The 23,422-nt window shown below is 41.0% G+C and overlaps 1 protein-coding gene across 1 annotated transcript; it reads right to left on the reverse strand.

Moving 5' to 3' along the window:
• Positions 1 to 3,462: 3,462 nt before the first annotated feature.
• On the reverse strand, positions 3,463 to 5,205 carry RPL4 (ribosomal protein L4). Its single transcript, XM_087693163.1, has 2 exons — positions 4,263 to 5,205; positions 3,463 to 3,998 (listed from the first exon to the last, which is right to left on the reverse strand). Exons 1-2 carry the CDS (start codon positions 5,101 to 5,103, stop codon positions 3,913 to 3,915), a joined length of 927 nt encoding a protein of 308 aa, XP_087549289.1. The 5' UTR covers positions 5,104 to 5,205; the 3' UTR covers positions 3,463 to 3,912.
• Positions 5,206 to 23,422: the final 18,217 nt, after the last annotated feature.

Consider the following 23,422-nt stretch of genomic DNA (forward strand, 5'->3'; position numbering starts at 1 on the left):
GAAGGCATAACTTGTTTAGGATCCCCATCATGATTTCTCTAATACTTAACTTATTAAAATATGATTGATACCAAGAACTTTTGGTACTCGACATCTGGGTCCTTAAGAAAATACAAAGGTTGAAAAAAAAGAATCAAGCATAGTTCAAACAATTTTAATGACCCCCATTGTTGTCAATCCCTTATTACGTGTAATTTGCACATTTACTTGCTTGTATAGTAATTAATCACATTCACTATGATACTATGTGATGTAGGTGTCTCACCTTTTAGGCCCTCCAATGATTTATTTCTAGCCTTCAGAGTAATGTTCTAGCCATCAATTCTTGTTCTTGTAAGAATACATGACACAATGGAAGATAACAATGAAGATAAATAAAAGAGAAAATAAGAGAGAACCAAAACAATCTCTTTTACCAAAATGGTACAGGTAATTGTTGAGGGATTTGTCCACCCATGCACTCCTATGAGCTTCAATGGTGTCCTAAACAAATGCCAACTAAAGGACAATTAGTGTAGAAGGTATGAGTGCTCAATAGCTATGTTATGTGGAAGAGTAGCATTGCCTATGTATATAGAATGTTGGAGATCAACTAGCCATAGATGCACATCAACAATTTGCCTTGACTCACTACTCACATGGTTCACCTTGACCTACATGGTTGGCCTATACCATCAAGCCCATAGTCAAGGCCAACCTCAAACCTCATGGACAAGGTGCATCTAATAGATTTTCACCTAGCATAATCTACTATCTTCATTAACTCTTTTCCACTTGACCCAAAGATCAAGTCTACATAGGCCATCTCATAGTGCCTAAATCAAGAGCCCTACCAAGCCCAATATCCATTATAGATTCTTCTCATTTGGAGCACTGCAACATTTGGCACTTAAAGCATAGGCAAGTGGCTAAGAGGTACGTAGTTCGATGACCACAAATAGTTCCCAAACCTAACTTCCAAGTTTGCATCTCTAATGTGGCTTAGGTTTTGGTAAAGGCTCTTAATCCCTAGGAAATAAAGCTCCTTAAGAAACAATTATCATTAAACTTAAGAATAAATCATTCGTCGCTCAAATAAAAATTATTGTTGATTGATAGACTTCACACCGACGCCAAAGTTGATGCCTCCTTTGGGAAGAATGTGCAATTGGAGCAACCAATTGAGGTTAGAGATAAGGGGATAAAAGCAAACTAGAAAAGCATACAAGCATCAAGCTATCAATGCCTCCTCCATCACCTTTTGCAAGAGAGAGACGAGGGTTAGAGAGGGGGGAAGAGGGGTTTTGGTGGACAATCTGATGTACATCAACCCATTTTCTCCAACAAAAACCTTCCAAGAATACTCTCTTACAACAATAAAAGCTCCATCATAAAACACTTACACTGGTAGGTGCCAAAAGCTTCAGATTCTTACCTACTCCAAGTAAGGACTTTGGGTAAGAAGGCACCCATAACAAAGTAAGAAACATTGTATCTTGAGTTCTCTAAAGTTCATCCCTGTTAAGAATGAGTATACAAGAGCAAAATTGTCTCTAAAACTCCCCAAAATAGTCCAGTTTATGCTATTCACGAGAGAGGAAAGAGCACCCAAGTGTATGGCCTGATTTCTTCATGCTTTTACGCTCTTTTCCATTGTGCTTGAGTTAAAGATTTTCAATCTTTTTACCCTGTTACCTTTCCTACTACTATTCACATTGTTATGCTTTGCCTTTTGCACTCTATTGGCTACTCTCATGTCCACCTACCCATTTTCTCCCATAAACAATTACTTGGCAAAAATTTGTCTTTGGGCCACTTGGATCTAATCTCTTTCATCTCCTGAATGTCCTGACAATCAAGATCTTATTTCTTTCCACTTGAAATTTTTTTTGCCCATACCTTAGGTTTATGAGGTGGTGCTACTTGAGTCAACATTGTCGTACCCCTAATACTAAGGCCTCCTGGATCAAATATTGACCATTGAGTAGGTGGGTCAAAAAGATCAATTTTTACCAACACAACATCTCATATACTTTACTCTCAAGCTCATCCTCACTAATGAGCCAAACATTAAAAAGTTAAAAACTATCAAGAAAACAGTCACAGAACTGTCAAAAGAGAAATGTTCTCCGACTGTCACCACAGGGAAAGGAAAGAAAGTCTGTCTTTTTAGTATGGGTCCGTACAGTACGGTACAACCCATATGGTACTATCCTGTCTGTAGGACATATGAGTATAACCCTGGAAAACGTCCAAACTAAACACCACCATGTTTGAGCACCAAGTACAAGTGGTAAAGCTCATGAGTCTTACCCCCAATCAGCCTGCTGAAATACAGGGTGTTAGCCTGGACAAAATTACTTTTTACACGTGACACCCAATAGCACCATGTGCACTGAGGGGAGACTTGCTCTGAAACATGCGTAGGCAGTGAGTTGAGTCACTCATGTAGGTTAGCATCATGATATTAGTTGAAACATATAATTGAGAATATCCATTTTACTTTTGGATTCTTCTGCAAATAAGCTGAATGATAGAGATCTAATTCCACTCTGATGGCCTCTGGCCTTCTTTAATATGAAGCTTTAAGATTTGCTTGTCAAACAGATTCAGGGCTTATGCATTATAGGCCCAAGGCACAGTGCTTACATTCTTGCCTCTCACAAAACTGTTTGAGTGTGTCTATAATGATACCTAAAATACAGCATTCTTCACTTCCTAAACCTGAACTAGATATACTTACCTCAGACTCCACAGACACTTCAGTTTTGATCAGATCCATCGATAATGTGCAGCTCCATTTTTTCATGGTAATCCTTTGATCATTCAATGAACCACTGTTTTACACAATGTTAGCTGCAAGCCTGTATATCCAAGCCTCATCTTGTTTTGATTCTGATAAATGCACTGCCTGCCCAAGAGTTCTACACTGCAGTGTTGACCAGTAAAAATCACTACTACAACCTCAAAGTACCCTGCATACACTCACCTGTTCATAAAAGACTATCCTAAGAGTAAAAATGAATGATTCGTCACTAGCACTTCGAGTGTCTATAAAGACCAAGGCTGTTAAGTGATATAATCAAATGAGAAAGACACCTCACTGTGCAAAAATAATATGCAAGGACCTGAAATACAGCTGCCACAAAAAGGTTAGTAGTCACACATCAGGACAAAACCCTAGTTGATCCATCCCCATGCCAGAAAAAGATATTAGGCTGCGCAGAATCACACAAAGTATTTATATTGACAGGTACCCAATCTACCCTAACAAAAAGCTTGGGTTAACATCATGTTGTAGTGCCCTCAGGCAAGCCAAGAAGTGGATAATCCACAAGAACTATCACTAGGTCAAAATAAGACCAAGCTAATTAGCTGATTGTAGAATGTTTTACCTAAAATAAATGATATAAGAAAGCTGAGATCAATGCTTATTTTTGCTTCAAGGAACAGACCAGCATGTACTGTTAGAAGCAGCCAATAGAAGATAAAACTCATGAAGTCATTCGCTGAACATTTGAAGCATTGCCAACAACAACATACATTTAAGTTTGAGGATAGACTTCTTTACAATGAGAGAGCAATACAAGCACTAATTCCTCCACCCTCACACTCCGGTTATCAAAACGGGCTCCACATCAGACAGTTAGTATGGTTCTAAGCCAGTAAAATGCAGTCATCCTCGACTTTGAAGTTGCACACACTTTGTTATAGTCTGGACCACATATCAGCTGAAATAAAACGACATCAGGATTGCAAGTACCTGGATTCCTTCAGCCTTTTTAGCACCACACATGATGCGAACTGAAGACTTGCTCAGTACCAATATGGAAGCTTCCCGATTGAAGAGCTTGTCACACAAGTGGCAAGGCAAAAAGTTTTACTCATCCTGTTAAATCAAAAGACCTTTAAGATGCTGTATCCTCAGGTACTTTATTGTCCTTCGCTACCTCCATCTGCTTCCACACTGGTTCCTTCCTCCTCTCCTTCCTCCTCTTCATCATCATCATCATCGAAACCTGCATACATAACAAATGAAAGCATAACCATCTCTTCATAATGTTCTGACATTTTGGAAACTCTCTGCAAGGACGTAGGCATTCCTATCTGACCTCAAATAAATGACAAGCATCCCACTATCAGCTGAAACGAAAGTACGATAGATCACTAAAATACCATCTCTCTGTCAGAGCTTCCATGAGTTTCACATCTGATACGTATGAATTAGAAACAATATTCTAACTTGTCCACATATCACTGCAAGGTAATGGACAGGTGATTACTCTCTGATTCCTGCTGCTGTGCACTGTACTGCCCATTGAGGTAATCGATTCCAGACTTTGTGACGATGAGTTTTTGCACTCGCACAACATCATAGAGATTGAGGCTGCGCGGAGTCAATAGCTTCAATGTGCTCAAGTTGCGACTTGATTTCACAAGGTTTTCAGAGGCATTAGTGGTGAAGAGCAGGGAAGGCTGAGCCGGATCAACCCCCCATCTCTTCAAAGCAGAGATAAAAACCTTGGTCTTGGGCTCAATGCTCTCTTCAAAATCATCTACCACAATCATGCTTTCGGCTGCACGTTGCAGTGCTGTGCTGATGGCAAGCCGCTTCTCCTTGCGGTTTATCTTGATGCTCCAGTCCTTCGGCTTTGGCCCGAAGATGACACCTCCACCAGGACGGAGAGGGGTTCGCTGTGAGCCTCGCCGAGCATTGCCGGTCTTCTTCTGTTTGTAAGGTTTCCTGCCTCCTCCCCGCACCTCAGCACGGGTGAGGGTCGATGCCGTACCGCGGCGCCGGTTCTGGAGCTCGGTGATGACACCACGGTGGACGATGGAGCGCGCGGTCTCGGGGCGGGCGCATTTGAGGTCGAGGTCGACTTCGCCGCCGGGACTTCCCTCGAAGGTGAGCACGGGGAGTGAGACGGCCATGGCGGAGGGCGTGCGTTTGCGGGGGCGAGGGGGAAGGGCTGGTGCGGGGATGATGCGGACGCGAGGCGAGGGACAGGCACGCAGGCCATGGGAGGAGAGGAGTGCCGATGATGGACTGGGGGAGGGGGGGGGGAGAGCTGCAGTGCCGGCGTATGAAGAGGATAAGGCCATGCTTGCAGAGGCCATCGCCATAGCCACACCTCTCCTCTCTCTCTAGATACCTGTTAGTAACTCGTTTGACGCTATATGCTTCAGCATCAGCATTACCATCATCATCCTGTTAATGTGTTCATTGCCCTTGGGGGGTGACACTTTTGGCTTATTAACTAGTGTTCCCTAGGTCATTTTAGTAGCGTTGCAAAGCACCCTTTCCAAGAGAAACGAGGTTGTCATGCCCCATGAGAAACTTTGCATCGCTTTGGCTTTTCGTCCCCACAATAGAAACTTTGCTCACTTCATTTCTACTCTCTCTTTGTTCAAAGAAGGCCTAAGGTCTTGGTTGGGGACAATTCATTCTACCTCTCTTTGTTTCAATCATAGAGAGCTTAAGGTCTTGCTTGGGGAGTTCAAGGTGTCTTACAAAACTTGGTAACATGGATGGACATGTGCTATAAATCTATTTAGAATCAAAGTTTGGTGCCATCTCATCCTCAACCATATCATGGCCCAAAAACTTCGCTACCTAATCAATGAAGGTTGTATTCCCTTTAGCCACCATCATGATAAGGGCTGATCACAAAATAGTTGTCTAGCACCTATTCATTTATACACGCACACATACTACTCTAGTCTACATGGTATTGGTCTGATCTACAACAAGGTCCTGGTCTCATCATGACTACTTGCAATCACTCCTGCATTGTTCTAATCTGTAGAGTCCGATTACAAGTGCATACAGTCTCCTTGCAATTGTAAATATTGAACACATCCAACCCCCAACAATGTGTTGCCTTCTATGCCAAATTTTGTCGTGCCCTTCTCAATTTTTGTAGTTTGGCCCTAATGCCTATAGTCACACACCGAATCCTTGTCATGCTAGCATATTTTCTCTTCAAGTCACTTAACATTTGTATGCACTGGTCTCGCGACTATACCTTCTATGCTTAGCCGCCCATGTATTAGTTACACTGACAATGCCCGCACACCTGTATACTATAGGTGGCGGGCGCCTCATCACTGTCACTTCATTCTTTATTCTCTCAATGACATTTGAATAAGGGAAGGCCGATCACACATTGTGACTATTGAAGTTCCCACATCTTGTGTCTCTTGCTCTTGCTCTCTTGCTCCTTCCACCATAGCTCTTGCTTCTCCTCACAAGCTCCCACTCAAGGCTTACTCTCTTCAACTGGTATCAGAGAGTTGAGATCAAGGGGAGCTTCCCCTTTAGTTTACTTCAGAACAGATTTGAAAAATCTTCAACTCTTCAGCAATGGTAGCCATGGCTTCACCTTCAACGGTATGCATTTGATCTTCCCTCATTCCTGGCTTTCTCCTATCCCCTAAGGCTTGCTCCAGGATGCATTGGGCCTTGTCCCTCCATGTTTGAGCCTCCAAGGTGGTCAAAACAATTAGCAATAGGGCCAACATAGCCTGTCTAATTTGCACCTATTGTGCTGCCTATCTTCTTTGACCTATTGTACTTCTTCTCTAGCTCCCATGTAGCCTTTAGCATTTGGATAATCATCTCAGGCACCCTTGGCATTGGCATTGAGCATTGGACATGAGATTTGAGCTCATACACTTAAGTTCATTGTTGTATGTAGTAGTAGGCCTACTACTTATAGGTCTATGAAGGATTTACTTTATTATTTGGAGCTTGTACATGCTTCCCGGGTGCTCATATGCACATGTATTGATGTCGAATACTTGGGGGATGATATGGCATTGATGTGAGATACTATTGAATTGATTTAAGCACACACTTGGCTTAGTTTTCTTAGAGATTTCATTATTGTAATAGTAGGGTTGAATGTCATTTATTAGGGAAAAATAAATGCCCATTGCTCTTGGATGTCATACAGGTGCTTCATATAAATGTATTGATGCTTAGCATTGGTCTATGCACTCAAACGTGTTATGGGATGCTCTTGACCTTCAATTTTGAGCTTGGCAACATTCATCTTGAATGTGGTGACATGCCTTGGTTGATTTAATGGCTTATGCAGTTACGGGCTTGAAGAATATATTGGGATTCATGCTTTTGGCTTATGCTTCATGTACCTTGGATGCTCAAATGTCATGCACATAGTGTATTGAGCTTGCATTGCTCATTTTGCATTTGACTTTTGTTCTAGTGGGAGTGGCTACTTGACACTTGGATATTATATAAAGCACTTGATATTTGTAGTTGAGCTTGAGTGTATTACAATGAGACATCGGGACTCATTGTGCCATGTATATGCTCTCTTGATATGTATCAGATGCAGTTAACCTATAGTGGGCTGATTTGATCTCTTGACCTGGACCTAGCACTTATGTGTATCAATGTGTTGTCAGTGGTACTTATATGCTTCTGGATTATGTATTGAGCTTTGCTCAATGGATTATACATCTGGCAGCTCTCTTCATTTATCCTAAGACCTACCATGTGCATGATGTCTATGCCGATTACATGCATGGTTACTAACACACTGCAGTTATGATAGTCTTCAGTTACCGGTTGTTCTTGGCTTCTTCATCTTGATTGCTTACATTGGGTTATTGACCTATTGCGACAGTTTGTTATAGTAGCCTATTATTTTTTATCTATGCATTCTTTATGAGAGCACTCACTTGTACTTGATAGTTTCTTGATTGCAGTTTATGGGTAACTCATTACATTGGTAGACTTTCTTGTTTACAGCTTGATTTGGCATTGGTTTTGGGGTTGATTTGCAAGAAATTATAGCAACCTATTTTGCCCTTTTTGTGCACTTGCTTGGTCTCATAATGGCTAGTGGTTCTCAAGGCAGTGTTATCTTCAATATTGAAAAACTGGATGGGACCAACTACAACTATTGGAAGACACGGATCTTGCAAGTTCTAGTGTAGAAATTGTAGGGGAGACCACTAAAAAATGAGGGTGCCAAATCGAAAAACATTGATGCCGAGAATTGGGTTGAACTGGATAAGCTATGCAAGCCCACAATCATTTTATCACTCTCTAAGGAGGTTCACTACAATGTTATGACTGACAATCGGACTACATATTAGCTTTGGACATAGATTAAGAATCTTTACGACAAACAAAAACCTGCATGTCAAATTTATTGGCTGAAAAAGTTGATGGACCTTCACATGAAGGAAGGGATTTCTATGTCTGCATATTTGAACGAGTTTCACTCCATCATCAGTCATCTAGCTTCATAGGAGATTGAGTTCAAGGATCCTTTGCATCCTTTATTTTTGCTTGCTACTCTATCTGAGTCATGGGACACTTTTCGCATGACTCTATGTGCTAACACCTCAAAGGATGGGCTAGAATTGCAGGATGTTGAGAGTGCCCTCTTGATAGAAGAGGTGAACAAAAAGAAGGTGGATGCTTCCCGTACGTCACATGCATTGATTGTGAGAGGTTAGCAGGAGAGAAATGGCTGTTGTAGAGACTCTCAAAAGTCTAAGTCTAGGACACATTGACAATCTCGATATAAGTCATATAGCCATAAGTCTAGTCTTACTTGTCATTATTGTGAAAAAGTAGGTCATATTTGGCCACAATGCCATAAAATGCACAAAGGCAAGCACAAGGAAAAGGGTAAAGAGAAAGTAAAGGAGAAGAATCATGACCGCAACATTGTGCTTAGTAAGTCTAGCATCAAGATTGAGGAGATTAATATTGTGTAGCTTAATGTGTCTAATAATCTCATATTGGCAACATCTTCCTTGGATGCCTCATAGCTGACTAATGCTTTGTTAAGATATACTTAGTGTTGGTTGATAGATTTAGGGGCTTCCTTTCATGTGACCCCTCATCGTGAGTGGTTTCATTCCTATCGCAATATGACTGGATCTGTTCGTTTGGATAATGACTTGGTATTGGAAATAGTGGGTATTGGTGATGTCTATCTATAGTTTGGTTCATGCAGCATATTCACTCTTCATGATGTATGTCATGTACTAGCTCTCATGAAGAGTCTTATCTATCGTGGCACCTTGGATGATGTAAGTTATTTTGTCTCTTTTGGTGATTCCTCATGGAAGATTACCTATGGGAATCTTGTTATTATACATGGTGCGAAGTCTAGTACCCTCTATCCCTTGCTTGTATCTAGATCAGTTGACCATATTTTGACTGTGGCTACAATTCCCTATGTATACCTTTGGCATCGTCGCCTTAGGCACATGTATTTGAAAGGAGTAAACATGCTTACTAGTTTGCGATATCTTTTGCTCCTAGAGACTATAAGTATTTTGAGTCGTGTGATCATTGTTTATATAGCAAGCAAACCCATAGTATGCATAAAAAGTTTGGCACAAAGCACATGGGTGAGCCGATTAGCTCTTGCCCATTCGAATGTATGCGGTCCCATACCTTGTTAAGTGGTGCGAAGTACTTTGTCACCTTCATTGATGATTACTCACATAAGATTTGGGCTTAACCTATTCAGTAGAAATTGAATGTCTTGTCTACCTTTCAGAATTGGCTTACTCTTATTGAGAACCATCTAGGTATAGGCTGAAATGCCTAAGGTCAAATAATGGAGGTGAGTATATCTCAAAAGCTTTTGAGCAGTTTTGCAAAATGAGCGGGGTAGTAAGCATCAATTGATCACCCCCTATACCCCTCCCTAGAATGGTGTTGCCAAAAGCATGAACATAATGATTCATGAGAGGGTTTGTAGTATGCTTAGCCATGCACGCTTACCGTAGCACTTTTGGGATGAGATAGTTACTACTGCTATACCCTTGATTAATAGGTCCCTTGCACTGCTATTGATTGCCATGTTACAGAGGAGGTATGGACTGGGTAAAGGGAGGGAGCCCAAGTGGAAGCAAGAGCTATGGCGGAAGGAGCAAGAGCAAGAGAGAGAGACACGAGATGTGGGAACTCCAACAGTCAATGTGTGACTGGCCTTTCCTTTATTCAAATGTCACTAAAAGAATAAAGAATGAAGTGATAGTGATGGGCGCTTGCCACTTGCAATGTACATGTGTGCATGTACTATCAGTGTAGTAATACGTGGGTGGCTAGGCATATGCTTCTTTACCCCCAAAAACTCTCTACTGAGAGACTTTTTGTGAGCAAATTTGTAGGATTTTGGTCAGTTGAGATCTTGAGTAGGTCAAACAGACTTATCCTCAATGACCTTTCTGATGAAGTGGTAACACACCTCAAAGTGTTTCATCTTTGCATGGAAGACAAAAATGCAGTGTAGGGATCACATCAGTAATACCAAGGTTTGCCAACCTAACTAGAGAGCCTTCTTTTATAAGCCTTAGTGGTGGTTGCAATATACTCAACCTTGATAGTAGAGAGGGTCGTGCATTTCTACACCCTGAACATCCAAGAAAAAGCACCTCTACCAAAGGTGAAGACATAGCTAGAGGTGGACTTTCTATTGTCAACATGTCCTACATAATTAGAGTTAGTGTACCCCCCACGGCTCATGTATCCTAGCCACCATAACATATGCACATAGTTGTTCCCTTCAAGTACCTCATGATACCCTTGACAGTATCCCAATGCCCTTTGCTAGGTATAGCCATATAGCATGCCAAAAATCCCATTACACATGCTATGTCAGGATGAGTGGCTATCATGGCATACATCAAACTATCCACAGTGAATGCATAAGGGATCTTGGCCATTTCAGCCTTTTGCTCATCAGACTATAGCAGTAGGCTTACCATCCTACAAACTAAAGGACTTTCTGGATATACTCATGTGACAAATAAAAGAGTCTCTTGGAGTGATCATGCATGATGCTTATTCTAGGAATAAGCGAGGCTTGTCCCATGTCCTTCATCTCAAAGCTCTTCTTGAGCTGAGTTTTCAAGGCATCTAGCTCATCATGAGCTCTCCCAGTAATAAGCATATCATCCACATAGAGTACCAAATTCATACGGCTTCCATCACGAGTCTTCTTCATGTATAAACACAAATCCATAGCACTATGGCTATATCCATGTGAATGCATAAAAGCATCAAACTTGTGGTACCGTTCCCTAGGTGCCTACTTAAAGCCATAAAGGCTCTTTCTCAACTTGCACACTAGGTATTCCTTGCCTTTTTCTTCAAAGCCTTTAGGTTGCTACATATAGATCTCATCATGCAAGTCCCCATGTAGAAAAGTTGTCTTTGCATCCATATGATAAAGTTCTGATCTACTTGAGTCGCCAATGCTAGTACTAAGCATAGGATTGTCATTTTGATTATAGGATAAAAGACTTAATTGAAGTCAATGCCACACTCTTGCTTGAAATCCTTAGCTACCAATCTGGCCTTATAAGCGGGCTTGGACTGTCTAGGGATACTTTTCAGCATGTATACCCACTTTCATGGCCATGTTTTCTTACTACCATGCAAAGGAACCAAATCCTACGTATGGTTAGTCTATAAGGAGCAAAACTTTGATTGCATAGCCTTGTCCCATGAGTGACTATTGTGCATGTCCTCATCATAAGAGAGAGGCTCACATGCATGTATCACCATAACATTATCCATGGAGGGTTGACTTTTTAACTCTAGTAGAGCATCTCAAAGTAGGCTGATCGTACACAATAGGTGGGGCCTAGGCCACTGGAGCATCAGCTTTTTGTTGCATGCTATCTTGTTAGCTATATGGAAGCAGGAGGCTCCTCTTGAAAGATTACCCTGCATACCTCAATCACCTGCTCGGGCTACTTATGCATCTTTTCCTCATGGAAAATGATAGCATGGTTGTAGGTAACCTTGCAAGCCTATAGATCCCATAGGCAATAGCCCATCTCACATGCATCCCCATAGCCAAGAAAGATGCATTTCACGAACTTAGAATCCAATTGATTGCGCTTGTCTTTGGGAAGATGGTAGAATGCCTCACAACCAAAGATTTACAAAGGAGCATATGATGGAGGTTTTCTAATCCAGACCTTCTTTGCAACCTAGCAATGAATAGCAGTACAAGGGGATATGTTAATCGAGTGTACAGTACTAGTAACTACCTTAGTCTAAAAGTGACTTGGTAAGTATACATGGCTAAGCATACATTGTAGACTCTCTCCTAAATTTTCCTATTCATGTGTTCGGCAATACCATTGTGGGGAGGGGTATAAGGGGCAGTCAACTGACGCTTAATATCCCACTCATCACAAAACTGTTCAAAAGATTTTGTGATATACTCACCCCATTATTTGACCTTAGGCATTTTAGCCTATACCCATACTGGTTCTCAACAAGAGTAAGCCAATGCTAAAATGTAGACAAGACATCTGATTTTTGCTTAATATTGTAAGCCCAAACCTTATGTGAGTAATCATCAATGAATGTGACAAAGTACTTTGCACCACCTAGTGAATGACAAGGCATGGGACCACATACATTTGAATGAACAAGAGCCAAAGGCTCACCCATGTGCTTTATGCCAAACTTTTTATGCGTACTACGTGTCTATCTGCCATATAAACAATGATCACAAGACTCAAAACACATAGTCTAAGAGCAAAAGATACTCCAAATTGGTAAGCATTTTCATTCCTTTCGAAGACATGTGCCCAAGGTGACTATACCAAAGAGATATGTATGGAACTATAGCCACAACCAAAACATGGTCATCTGACCCAAATACAAGCAAAGGATAGAGTGTACTAGACATAGCACCATGTGCAATAACAAGATTCCCATGGGTAATCTTCCTTGAGAAATCATTAAAAGAGACAATATAACCTACATTATCAAGGTCCCATTAGAGGTAAGGCTCTTCATGAGAGCCAGTACATGATGTACATCATGAAGAGTGAACATATTACCTAAACCAAAATGCAACTGGACATCACCAATACCAAGTATCTCCAATGCCAAGTCATTACCCAAACACGAACAGATCCAGTCATACTATGATAGGAGTGAAACCACTTTCTATGAGGGGTCACATGGAAGGAAGCCCCTGAATTTATCAACCAACACTAAGTATATCCTAACAAAGTATCTGTTAGCTATGAAGCATCCAAAGAAGAAGTTGCCAATATAATATCATCAATATATTAGGTTGCACTACATTAATCTCCTCAATGTGGACACTAGACTTGCTAGGCACAATGTTGTGATCATCATTCTTGTCTTGCACTTTATCATTTCATTTTCCCTTATGCTTTTCTTCACGCATATTAAAGAATCTCTATCATAGCCATTTCCATCTTGTTGGCCTCTCATAGTCAATACATGTGATGTACAAGAAGCATCCACATTCTTTCTTTTCACTTCTTCTATCAAGAGGGCACTCTCAACATTCTGCAATTTTAGCCCCTATTTTTAGCACAGAGAGCCATATGGAAAGCATCCCACGACTTAGGTAGAGTGCCAAGTAGAAATAAATGATACAAAGTTTCCTTGAACTCAATCTCCTACAAAGCTAAATGGCTAATGATGGAGTGAAACTCATTCAAGTATGCAAACATAGAAGTTCATTCCATACATTTGAGATGTAGGACTTTGCTTGTCATAAAGATTCTTAATTTGTGTCCAAAGCTCATATGCAGTCAAATTTCCAATTATAACATTGTTGTGATATCCTGACTTTGATTTAAAATCTTCCCGACTTCTCACAAAATGGACTTGAAGAACTCTAAAATCATTAAATAGAGAAGATCTCGAGCAAAAAAAAAACCCCGAGGATCATAACTCGACATTTTTTCTGGATTGACAAGGATTGTAGCCACCTGTCGCGGAAGTTACCACGTGAACAAGAGTTATGAGCCATATTAGTCATTAGTGTCAGTGCCTATAGTATGGATGGTCCAAAAATACTAGATTTTTGGACAAAACTGGCATATTTTTGATATTTTGGATATTATTTATTGTAAATATTCTAAAAAGCTATGAAAAATTCTAGAATAGGATGTCATGTAAAAAAAGAAAGTGGTATTTTCAGCCAATTTTGGAGATTTAATGCAAAAAGAAGGATTGGCGAAATCGTGTGTGTCACAATCAGAGTTTACAGGCAGCAAATAGAACTCTGAATGGGGAGAAGAAGAAGGAGTGATCTGGAAGATTTCTAACCATGTGTCCTAGGGTTTTACCCCCCTTTCAAAGCCAATAGAACCATCATATTTATGATTTGAGCATCAGATTGCATCTTGAAAACTTCAAATTGCTGATTTTGCCAAGGTCCCCTCCATAAAGAGCTCTTCTTCTTAGCCACAACCCTTTTGTCTAATTTAGCTCACTACAAGATACAAGCCTCACATCGACATTCAAAGCAACGAAAATGTTCACCAAAAAAATTGCCCCCATCTTCGCTAAACACGTCGGTATTAGCGTCTCCATAGAACCGTTGCTATTGTCATTGCTATTGGCATCGCTATTTGCATCATTATTGGCATCGCATTTGCAACACCAATAACAACGCAAATAGTGATGGTTTGCGACGCACATTGCAATGATAATAGTGATGTGTGTAGTAAATTTGCGATGCTAATAACGAGGGTTACAGAGAAAAAAAAATTGTGGCACTATGTGTTGTATTTACATTCTATAAATAGATTACATGTAAAGTGTATAATGGCTGTCAAAATGAAGGCAAAACGTACTTGAAACCACAATACTGATACATAAAATAAATACAAGATCATTGAATGAAATCTCATGGAATCATGGCAAGATACAAAGGATGATAGTAACATGGTGCATAGAAAATACCTACATAAGTCACAGGACCAAAAAGGAAGAGGATGTGCACTCCATGAATCCAAGCGTGAGCTATAGATCCTCTCCATCCGAAAGCTTGTCCCGATGCAAAGGAGCATCGAACGGACTCTGTAAAAAAAAAAAAAAAAAAACTACACATCAATCTACCATACATAATGCATTTTAATAAAAATAGTAACTACGGACAAGAAAGATGAGTGGCTTATTGGGTTGTCGTGTGCATACAGTCTATCGATCAATGTAGTGAGACCATGTCTCTTTGCATATCGAGTCTCTAGGCCAGTGGGATCGCGGTTGGTAATTGAGTGCTGTAAAGAAAATAAAATATAACTGTTAGAAACATGATTGTCAGTACAAGCGATATTGCAAAAAAAAAAAGCGAGAAGAACCAAATAAAAACTTACAAAGTCCTCCAAATAAGTCTTGTGGCCACCACACCCAAGATGATGGACCACCCCTACCTCCACTCATGCCCTTGCTGCCTCATGCTGCTGTCTCTAATGTCCTGGAGAATCTGTAGCCTCCTCCTTGAGTTTGCACCAGTCATATACGTCTAGCCACTCAAGCTTTGATGCACCACTCTTAAGTGCCTTGCGTGTGTTCGATCGTCTGTGTGACATGTACTTATGTATGCACTCCATCATCCAGCCTGTGGAAAACCTATTTGCCATGGTGGGTACTGGAAACTCCTCATGCAAGGATGCTACTATGTAGTCCTTGCTCCCCTCATGTATATTCTTCCAATGGTCCAAGATGTTGTGCCGAAAAACTTGTTAGCAAAACTCTCTCATATGAGCCATCACCCTCCTCCCCTCATCATTCATGATCATGGCTCTTGTTCTCTTGTCATCTATAAGGTATCCATACCCCTCTGGGGTATGTCTAAGATGTGTTCTCTCCCATCTACGACCGCGCTTGTGGGCATAACCATGAGACCCCTGTATATCTAGTGTACCCACAGGGGTGGTATCTCTCAGAGTAGCACCCATAGGGGTGCCACCTATGGACGACTGAGCAAAAGCTAGAGTCATTGGAGTAGATGTCCCCACAATTGTGACAAATCCTACGGGTGACGCAACTCCACCAGAACGACGAGATGGAGACACAACATCGGTGCCTCCAAAACAACCACCTGAGCCACCCTCTCTCGAACTTGCGCGAGAGTGAGGAGTAGCACCCATATCTTGAGCCGACTGCGAGCTCACTACATCCCCTTCTCCGTCGACCCAAGTCTGGTGGAGCATCAACCTCGTCTACTAGAAACCGAAGCATCAGAGCGTGCCAATGTAGATCTAACGAAACGGCCTGATGGTGTCCGAGACATCTCCTAGTTTGCTATATCTCAGAATCGAGTCATCTGATCTGGAGACATCCATGTAAATATATCTTGCAACTCCTCATTGCTCATCCCTCGACTCATCGTGCTCTCCAAAATATCGTCAAAGGTCACTTGCACTCACATACAAAAAGTGATGTTAGAATAGTCAATATAAAGATTCAAGCAACGCATGGTAGTGTAACTGTGAAAAAAATGATGTTACTTAAGATTCATATTCTAGAGTACCCTTATAAGTGATTCATCAACGAATTGTGTAGGCGGATGTTGCAAGTATGACGTAGCCTATGGTCCCCTGTCAATCTCCTGGCACAACTCTGCATAGACTGGAAGGTTGATAGACAAGTCACCACAAAACGACGAGTCCACCTCGATCTCAAAGAATTCTTGGCCTCCTATCTTTCCATCATCGTTACCCGATTTTGCCTCCTCTACATGCTCCAAGCCATTTTTGACCTCCACCCCTTGCAATATCGACCCCTCCATCTACATACTATCCTCATCTATGCTAAGAACATTTCTTTCATCTTTGGGGAGCTGAAGGCACAACATATCACCATTGAGGTTGTCGGGGGTTTGGATAGAAAATTACATGTTTAAAATTACATAAAAAAGAGATCCAATATTTGTGACATATATCATGTCATAATAAAATTTTAAAAAATAGTTCATGCATTTGTTCACAATGGTCCATCTTTTTTCAGAATCTATTTTGAGAAATCCAAATGGACCTCGTTGAATGGTTGCCTTGACTCCTTCCAATACCACTTTGAACCACTGCATGTTGAATATGATTATAGAGAAGCTATGATAATCCATCGTGATAACACTTTGCAAGTTTCCAAAATACTCCATCTCATCTATAATGGTGTTTGGATCTGTGGCTCGCTGTCGACTCTCTTGCTCTAACTTTGCCATGACACCACAATCCGTTGTGGAGTGCATTTTGTCGATGCGCTCGACAGAGAAATGTCGCCCGCACGACCATGCCACACTATATATTTTGTACTGTATATTGAAACAATCAGATAAGCTACCACATATAAAATCTAGATACGCCAGCTTATAAAACATGTGGTCACCTTTGGACTACATCCCCTCGAGAATTGCCACTTCTCATTAGAGACCTCCACCCCTTCGCAAGAGGTTGCGATCAAAGCTCCATGTAACCATCACATTGACATAAACCGTGGCATCTCCTCTATGCCTTCGGGATATCGAATCAGTCGATGGCACGTACTGCATTGAAATTTTGATCACGCTTCTTCCCGATCTTTTCTGGATTGCTCGTACCTAGTGAGTCATGTCTCCATGGATGCATGGTGCAACATACAAAAATGATTCACTTTCTCCTCCCCATTGCAATATCCATTCTTTTTTCCACCCCATTTCTAACCACCACATCTCCGGTCAGTCTATCATCGTCCTTCAGCGACCATAGCATATTGTTGTCAGAATCCACAGTTGATAGCCACTATGAAATATGCACTAACACCTCAGACACCAACCAACCTTCAGCCATGCTACCTTTTGGCCAAGCTCATTGTTGCACAAAGCCTTTAGGGGTTTTCATGAAGCATTCCAAGAAGAACATCCATCGGGTATGGGCAGGTCCCGCAATCTCCACTTCATCTACAAGATGCACTAGGAGGTGGATTTGTATCATGAGCATGCTGGTGGGCAAGTACTTCTCAAAGAGACAAACCATCTCCACTACTCCCTGCCTTGCGGATTCAATAAAGGATGTCTTGATCTCCTTCTGTAAGATCCATTGCACTAAATTTGACAACCTGTAAATTGCCTCGCATATTTCTAGAGTGAGGCATCTTGCGATTGCGATTGGTAGTATAAACTGCCACAAATGAAGAAGCATTAGAAACACCAACTAGACTCCAAATAGCAAAATATGCAGGCCACTTATAATCCATTCGTAGTATAAACCTGACATATCTTATGCCAATCATGGGAGTTTAGCCCTGATAGTTGGTCATCTTTAGAAAAAGCAGATCTAAGAGAACGCATCAAACCCATCGGAGTGCGGATAGACTTGATAATTTGCTTCACAATGTGCTCTTCTTTAGTGGATAAAACCCAAGGAGCGCAAGGTAGTTGCAAGTGACCATCAATGCTTGTCAACTATGGCCAAAGCACCCTCAACTTGCCTACCTTCTTCAAATCCATTCGTGCCCCTGCAGTGTCTCTTTTTCTTGTGATGTAGTCCCATAGTAAGCTACCCACATTCTTGAAAATATGCATGGGATCCAACAAGTGGTTGATTTGTAAGTGGGTCCAATATGGTAACTCGTAGAAAATCAAGAACCGTCACATTCCATTTGGATGCAACTTTGTGTGGACCATTTTCAACTCGCACCAGCTTTGGGCATTCATTCGTGCTGCAAGTCATCCAAGAAAACCTTCCCTCAGTTCATGATCCTCTGGCAAGAAAAAGGCTTGTCTTTGATATACCATTTTCTTCATGGTTCGTGACCTTCGGGAGTCTAACTATGGCCCACACAATAGACATGCACTATAACCTAGGGTAACTAGACTTGTCTCGACACCTCTATTTAGTGAACACAAATTTGAATGAGCTATGATAGATATGACCAATGAGAACACAAGCCTACTTACCTGAGCACTCCCCAAATTCCAGAAGAAAGTCATGCATGATCCACATGAGAATGGCTCGTATATTGGCAGACTGTTGACCATTGCACTTGCTCATATCTTCCACGGCAACCCCCTCCTCCCACAAAATCTTAAGCTCATCGACTAATGGACAGTGATAGACATCCATATTCTTGACTTGTAGCAGCCAAAACAAGCAAGCTAAGGATTAGGTGTCCTTTCTTCATAGAAAGTCATGGCGGGATGTTGTAGTTAACAAGGACTATAGGCCACACACTATAAGAAGTTGAGCAGAGACCGAATGGGTTCACACCATCCATAGCAAGACTAAGCTAAAGATTCTTTGGCTCTCGTACAAAGCTTGGAAAGGCAAAGTCAATATGGCTCCATGCGCGTGAATCTGCTGATATTCATCGGACTCCATCCGTGGATCTATTTTGCGCATGCCACATTGTCAAGCTCGTCATTCTCGACGTACGAAATGTGACGTATATGGGGGATAAGTGGAAAGTGTCTAAGAACTTTCTGAGGGATGGTTTGCCCTTGTAAGTCTTGTCGATACTTGTGAGTACCACACTTTGGACATGTCTCCATAGTCTTGTACTCTCCTCAAAACAGCACGCAATCGTTGTCATATGCATGGATGCTATTATAGTCCATGCCAAGCTTTCGTAAAACATGTCGCACATCATCACAAGACTCAGGCATGGTATTTCTAAGTGGTAATATATGATACTTTAGCAACCTGAAAAGAAATCATAAAACACCTTGAAAAATTACAATTATTTTTTATAATGGTGCCGAAAAGAAATCTGAAACGTATGTAGAAGATACTTGAACAACTCGGTCACACTCACATTGCTCCACTTGTATTTTGCTTGCACACTTAGGAGTGCAAGCATCGTCTTCAGGCGAGATACTCGACACCCATCATATAATGGTATGGATGCTTCCTCTCTTAGCAGATCAAATGTCTCAATATCCATGGGTATCAATGCATCAATCATTGCCTTCATCTCAAGCTCCAAGATTGTAGGAAAGTCTAAAAGGCTACCTATCTCCTTTGGTATTGACGGTATAGAATGGGTTGTGTCTTCCAAGTGGTGGATTGGCTCAAGCACTCCATCCATCACATGCCCACAAACTCTTCTAACTAGCCGCAATAATGCATTCCTCCTTGGGATGAGACGTCACCGCCCTGTATAGATATTATGACCACGTCTAATGTTTTTGTATATGATATTCAATTAGTTTGCAAAAATAATATAAGGCATGATTGATACACATTCTTACCGTTTTCTCAAAATCCGAGATCGCTTGATCAATGATCTTCAATTGAAACTTACTGAAGCATCGTACCTGTTCTATAGACAAGTGATGCTTTCGTTTGATTGCTAGCTTGCATTGAGAGCAAGGACACAAGACACACTGATTAAGATACTCCTCGTGATCTTGAACATCCCGACTATCATCATTTTCCATTTTGTCTACGTTACGATAAACAATTGGTTTTTGTTCTCATTCTTATGGCTAGAAATCTATAAATCTAAACTTACTAATTGTATACAAACCTACTAACAGCTTACTAATCAATTATTTAAATAGATAACAATTTAAACAATACAAACCTCTCTTTATCTCTCTCTTAATCATTGATAGGTAAGCTAAATAATTTAAAGCAAAGTATCTAACTAAACTAACTAACTAATAGATAAATTATAAATCTGTATCCCTAAATTATATAAACAACTCTCTCTCTCTCTCTCTCTCTCTCTCTCTCTCTCTCTTTCTTTTCCTTTCTTCTTCTTCTCTCTCTCTCTCCCTCTCTCTCATTTCCTCTCTCCCTCAATGCACCTCATTCTAAAAAAAAAACAAAAAAAGAAGAAAGAACAAGAACAAACCAAGAGGAGGATGGATTGTTTATCTCCTTTTCGCGTAACAAACCCTCTCTTTGTTTCTCTCCACCCCTTGTGTTTTCTCACTTATTCTCCTATCTCGCTCCCTCCCTCCCTCTCTCTCTTTCTTACATTCTTTGTTATCTTTCATGTTTACTCTCTCTCTCTCTCTCTCTCTCTCTCTCTCTCTCTCTCTCTCTCTCTCTCTCTCTCTCTCTCTCTCTCTCTCTCTCGTGTTCTCTTCATTTTCCTTTCTTCTTCTCACTTTCTCAATTCCTCTCTTTCACCCTCAATGCATCTCATTCTCAACAAAAACAAACAAAAGAAAAGAAGAAAGAACAAGAACAAACCAAGAGGGGCCAATGTACTCACCGTAAAGGCCTGAGGATGGATTCTTCGTCTCCTCTTCACGATAGCCCCTTTTCTTCATTTGTGCACTTCCTCCTCTTCTTTGCAAACGGCGGCAATGGCGGCACCTTCTCTCTCTTTCTCTCTTCCTCTCCCTCTCCCTCCCAAACACACAATCTCTTTTGCTCTCTCTTTCACTCTTTGCGGAAAAATGCTATACTCGGGTTTCACACACTTTGTTTTCTCTGAGTACCGTCTCTAGAGACACTGCTAATATGTGTCACAACTACCCATCACTATGTCCTTATATCCTTGTAGTGGCTATAAATAAGAGGCATGGGAGGCAGTTGAGGGAGGTCCGAGCAAGAGGGGAGAGGCCCTTCTTAGGAGTATAGAGCAAGAGGGAGGAAAAGAGAGGGAGGTAGAAGGATACCCCCCTAAGAGGCTGCGAGAGAAAGCTAGAGAGGGGGAGAATTAGAAAGAGAGAGAGATGGAGGAAGATCTCGAGAGGCTGCAAGAGAGGAAATTAGAGAGGGGGTTAGAGAGTAAACAAGTTAACTCAACCTCCCCCTATCTCGGTCCTCAACTCGGCAAGCTGCTCTCATACTCTCCCATCTCGAATTCATTCCACCTTCTCAATCTCTCGAACCCGTTCGCGAACGATGGCTTCAAAGCAACGAGGCGAAAAGACCATGAAATCCACCGCAATCGATCAAAGAATGGGTATTGTCAGAGATACGGGAATGATTGAGGTTGCCAGAATTGCCACTACCACGAAACATCGGGTGTGGGAAACGCAAGCGCAAGCAAAGACGAAATTGCCAATGACATCGTGCCAAACCAGGTTGTTCACAACTTAGAAATAGGCTATTATTTTTATATTACCACATAAAATAATAAGGTTTTTTCTAAAATTAAGTACATAAAATGTTAGCTTTTGCATTTACACTTACACAATACGTTAGTTTCATTTAGAGAGTGTATTAATACACACACAAATGGTTAATTGCTACCTATGATTTATAGATAGATTAATTGAGATTATAATTCATAGAATCATGATGAAAATAGTTGCAAGAGGTTATTGCACGAAATGAGTAAAGGATGTTATGCACACTTGAGATTAGTAAAATAACTCGATATATTTATTACCAAACACAAAAATGGTTAGCAGTTGATTAATGCTTAAAAAGTGAAAGTCTATTTAAAGATTCTTGTAAATCATCTCGTTAAATTATTATTGCAATATTTTTCTAAGTATCAACTAAAGGAAATTCAATGATGTTGGGGTAAGTCAGCCCTAAACAAGAAATTCGTGTGTTTCTTAACAACGTTGAAAGATTTGTACTCAACACTTCTTTATGGGAAAAAGAATCCTCATTAGAATGTAAGGTTACCTTGGGTTGAGAATCTACCTTGGCTATGTGGAGTTGTGAAGTGCAGGATGGTGTGATTGTCATTATTTGAAAGGATTGTTTGTGTTTGCTAGAATCTAGATCTCTGATTAAAAACATTGACAAACATGATAAAAGGAAAGATTGCGCTAGGCTATCCCCAAGCTAGCTGCGAGTTGACCCTACTCTAAGGAGACTCCAAGGGGGTCATGATTATTGCTTCGAGAGGCTTAGACCGGTTTCGTAGTAGAAAGGTTTGTTCTTAGGGATAGTCTCGAGCAGTAGGAAATGTGGATGTCGGGGGGGGGGGGGGGGGGGGGGGCTCTGGCCGTAAATTCCACATTATTCCTAGAATTTGACGAGCCTCTTCACAACCCTTCCAAGATAGGATCCTGGAACCCTCATACTAGTTACAAGGGAGGAATCTTGGTTGACAGAATACCCTCATGGAATTTTGTATATCTTCCCTAGGATCGAAAAGATGGAATTTTTAATAAACTTTCAATATAATAAAGGAATTTATTTTTTATTCAAGGGTTGTCTGAATTATATGCATGTATGTGAAATAAATTACGTGAAGGAACCTATGGTTTAATGGACTAATTAAGGAAGCTAGTTGTATATGTTTCAATAAATGTGCTGTAGGTAATTAAAAAAACCAAAGATGATACCGTCATCAAAGGAAAGTGGGTGGGTGTGACCTTCGACAGTGGGTTCGTCCAAGGGTAGGGTAGTCCCGATTAGTTGGGAGCTTTTCTAAATCGGTGATAGAAATAGGAAGATGAAATTGACCAACTAATCGTTAGGTAGAACCGACTTGCATTGTTTTAGGGGGCCAAAATGGGATTTTACCTTATGGGCAGGAGGGTTGACGTACCGCACTCCCCTCCATCTCCCATTCTCTTTGAACCAAGGGCAATGGCAAGTCTGCTTCAGTTCTAGTAATCCTATAGGAAGTGGGAACTTGAAATTACTGACGCTAGCTGGCTGTTAGGAGACCCTTCTAATTTTAGGAACCCAAAAATTTAGGTCAATCCTAGTGGGTTCGGTTGAAACTCTTCCATTGCAATGTAGACTTAGTAGA

Source organism: Lygodium microphyllum, chromosome 14 (assembly GCF_053477565.2).
Source record: "Lygodium microphyllum isolate KBCC chromosome 14, Lygodium_microphyllum_v1.1.10, whole genome shotgun sequence".
NCBI lineage: Eukaryota > Viridiplantae > Streptophyta > Polypodiopsida > Schizaeales > Lygodiaceae > Lygodium > Lygodium microphyllum.

Excerpts from the sequence above, each read along its gene's own strand:
- RPL4 (XM_087693163.1), bottom strand. The coding sequence starts at position 5,103 with ATGGCGATGGCCTCTGCAAGCATGGCCTTATCCTCTTCATACGCCGGC. Across the intron at positions 3,999-4,262 it reads ACAGCAGCAGGAATCAGAGA|GTTTCGATGATGATGATGAT; the intron begins GTAATCACCTGT and ends TTATGTATGCAG.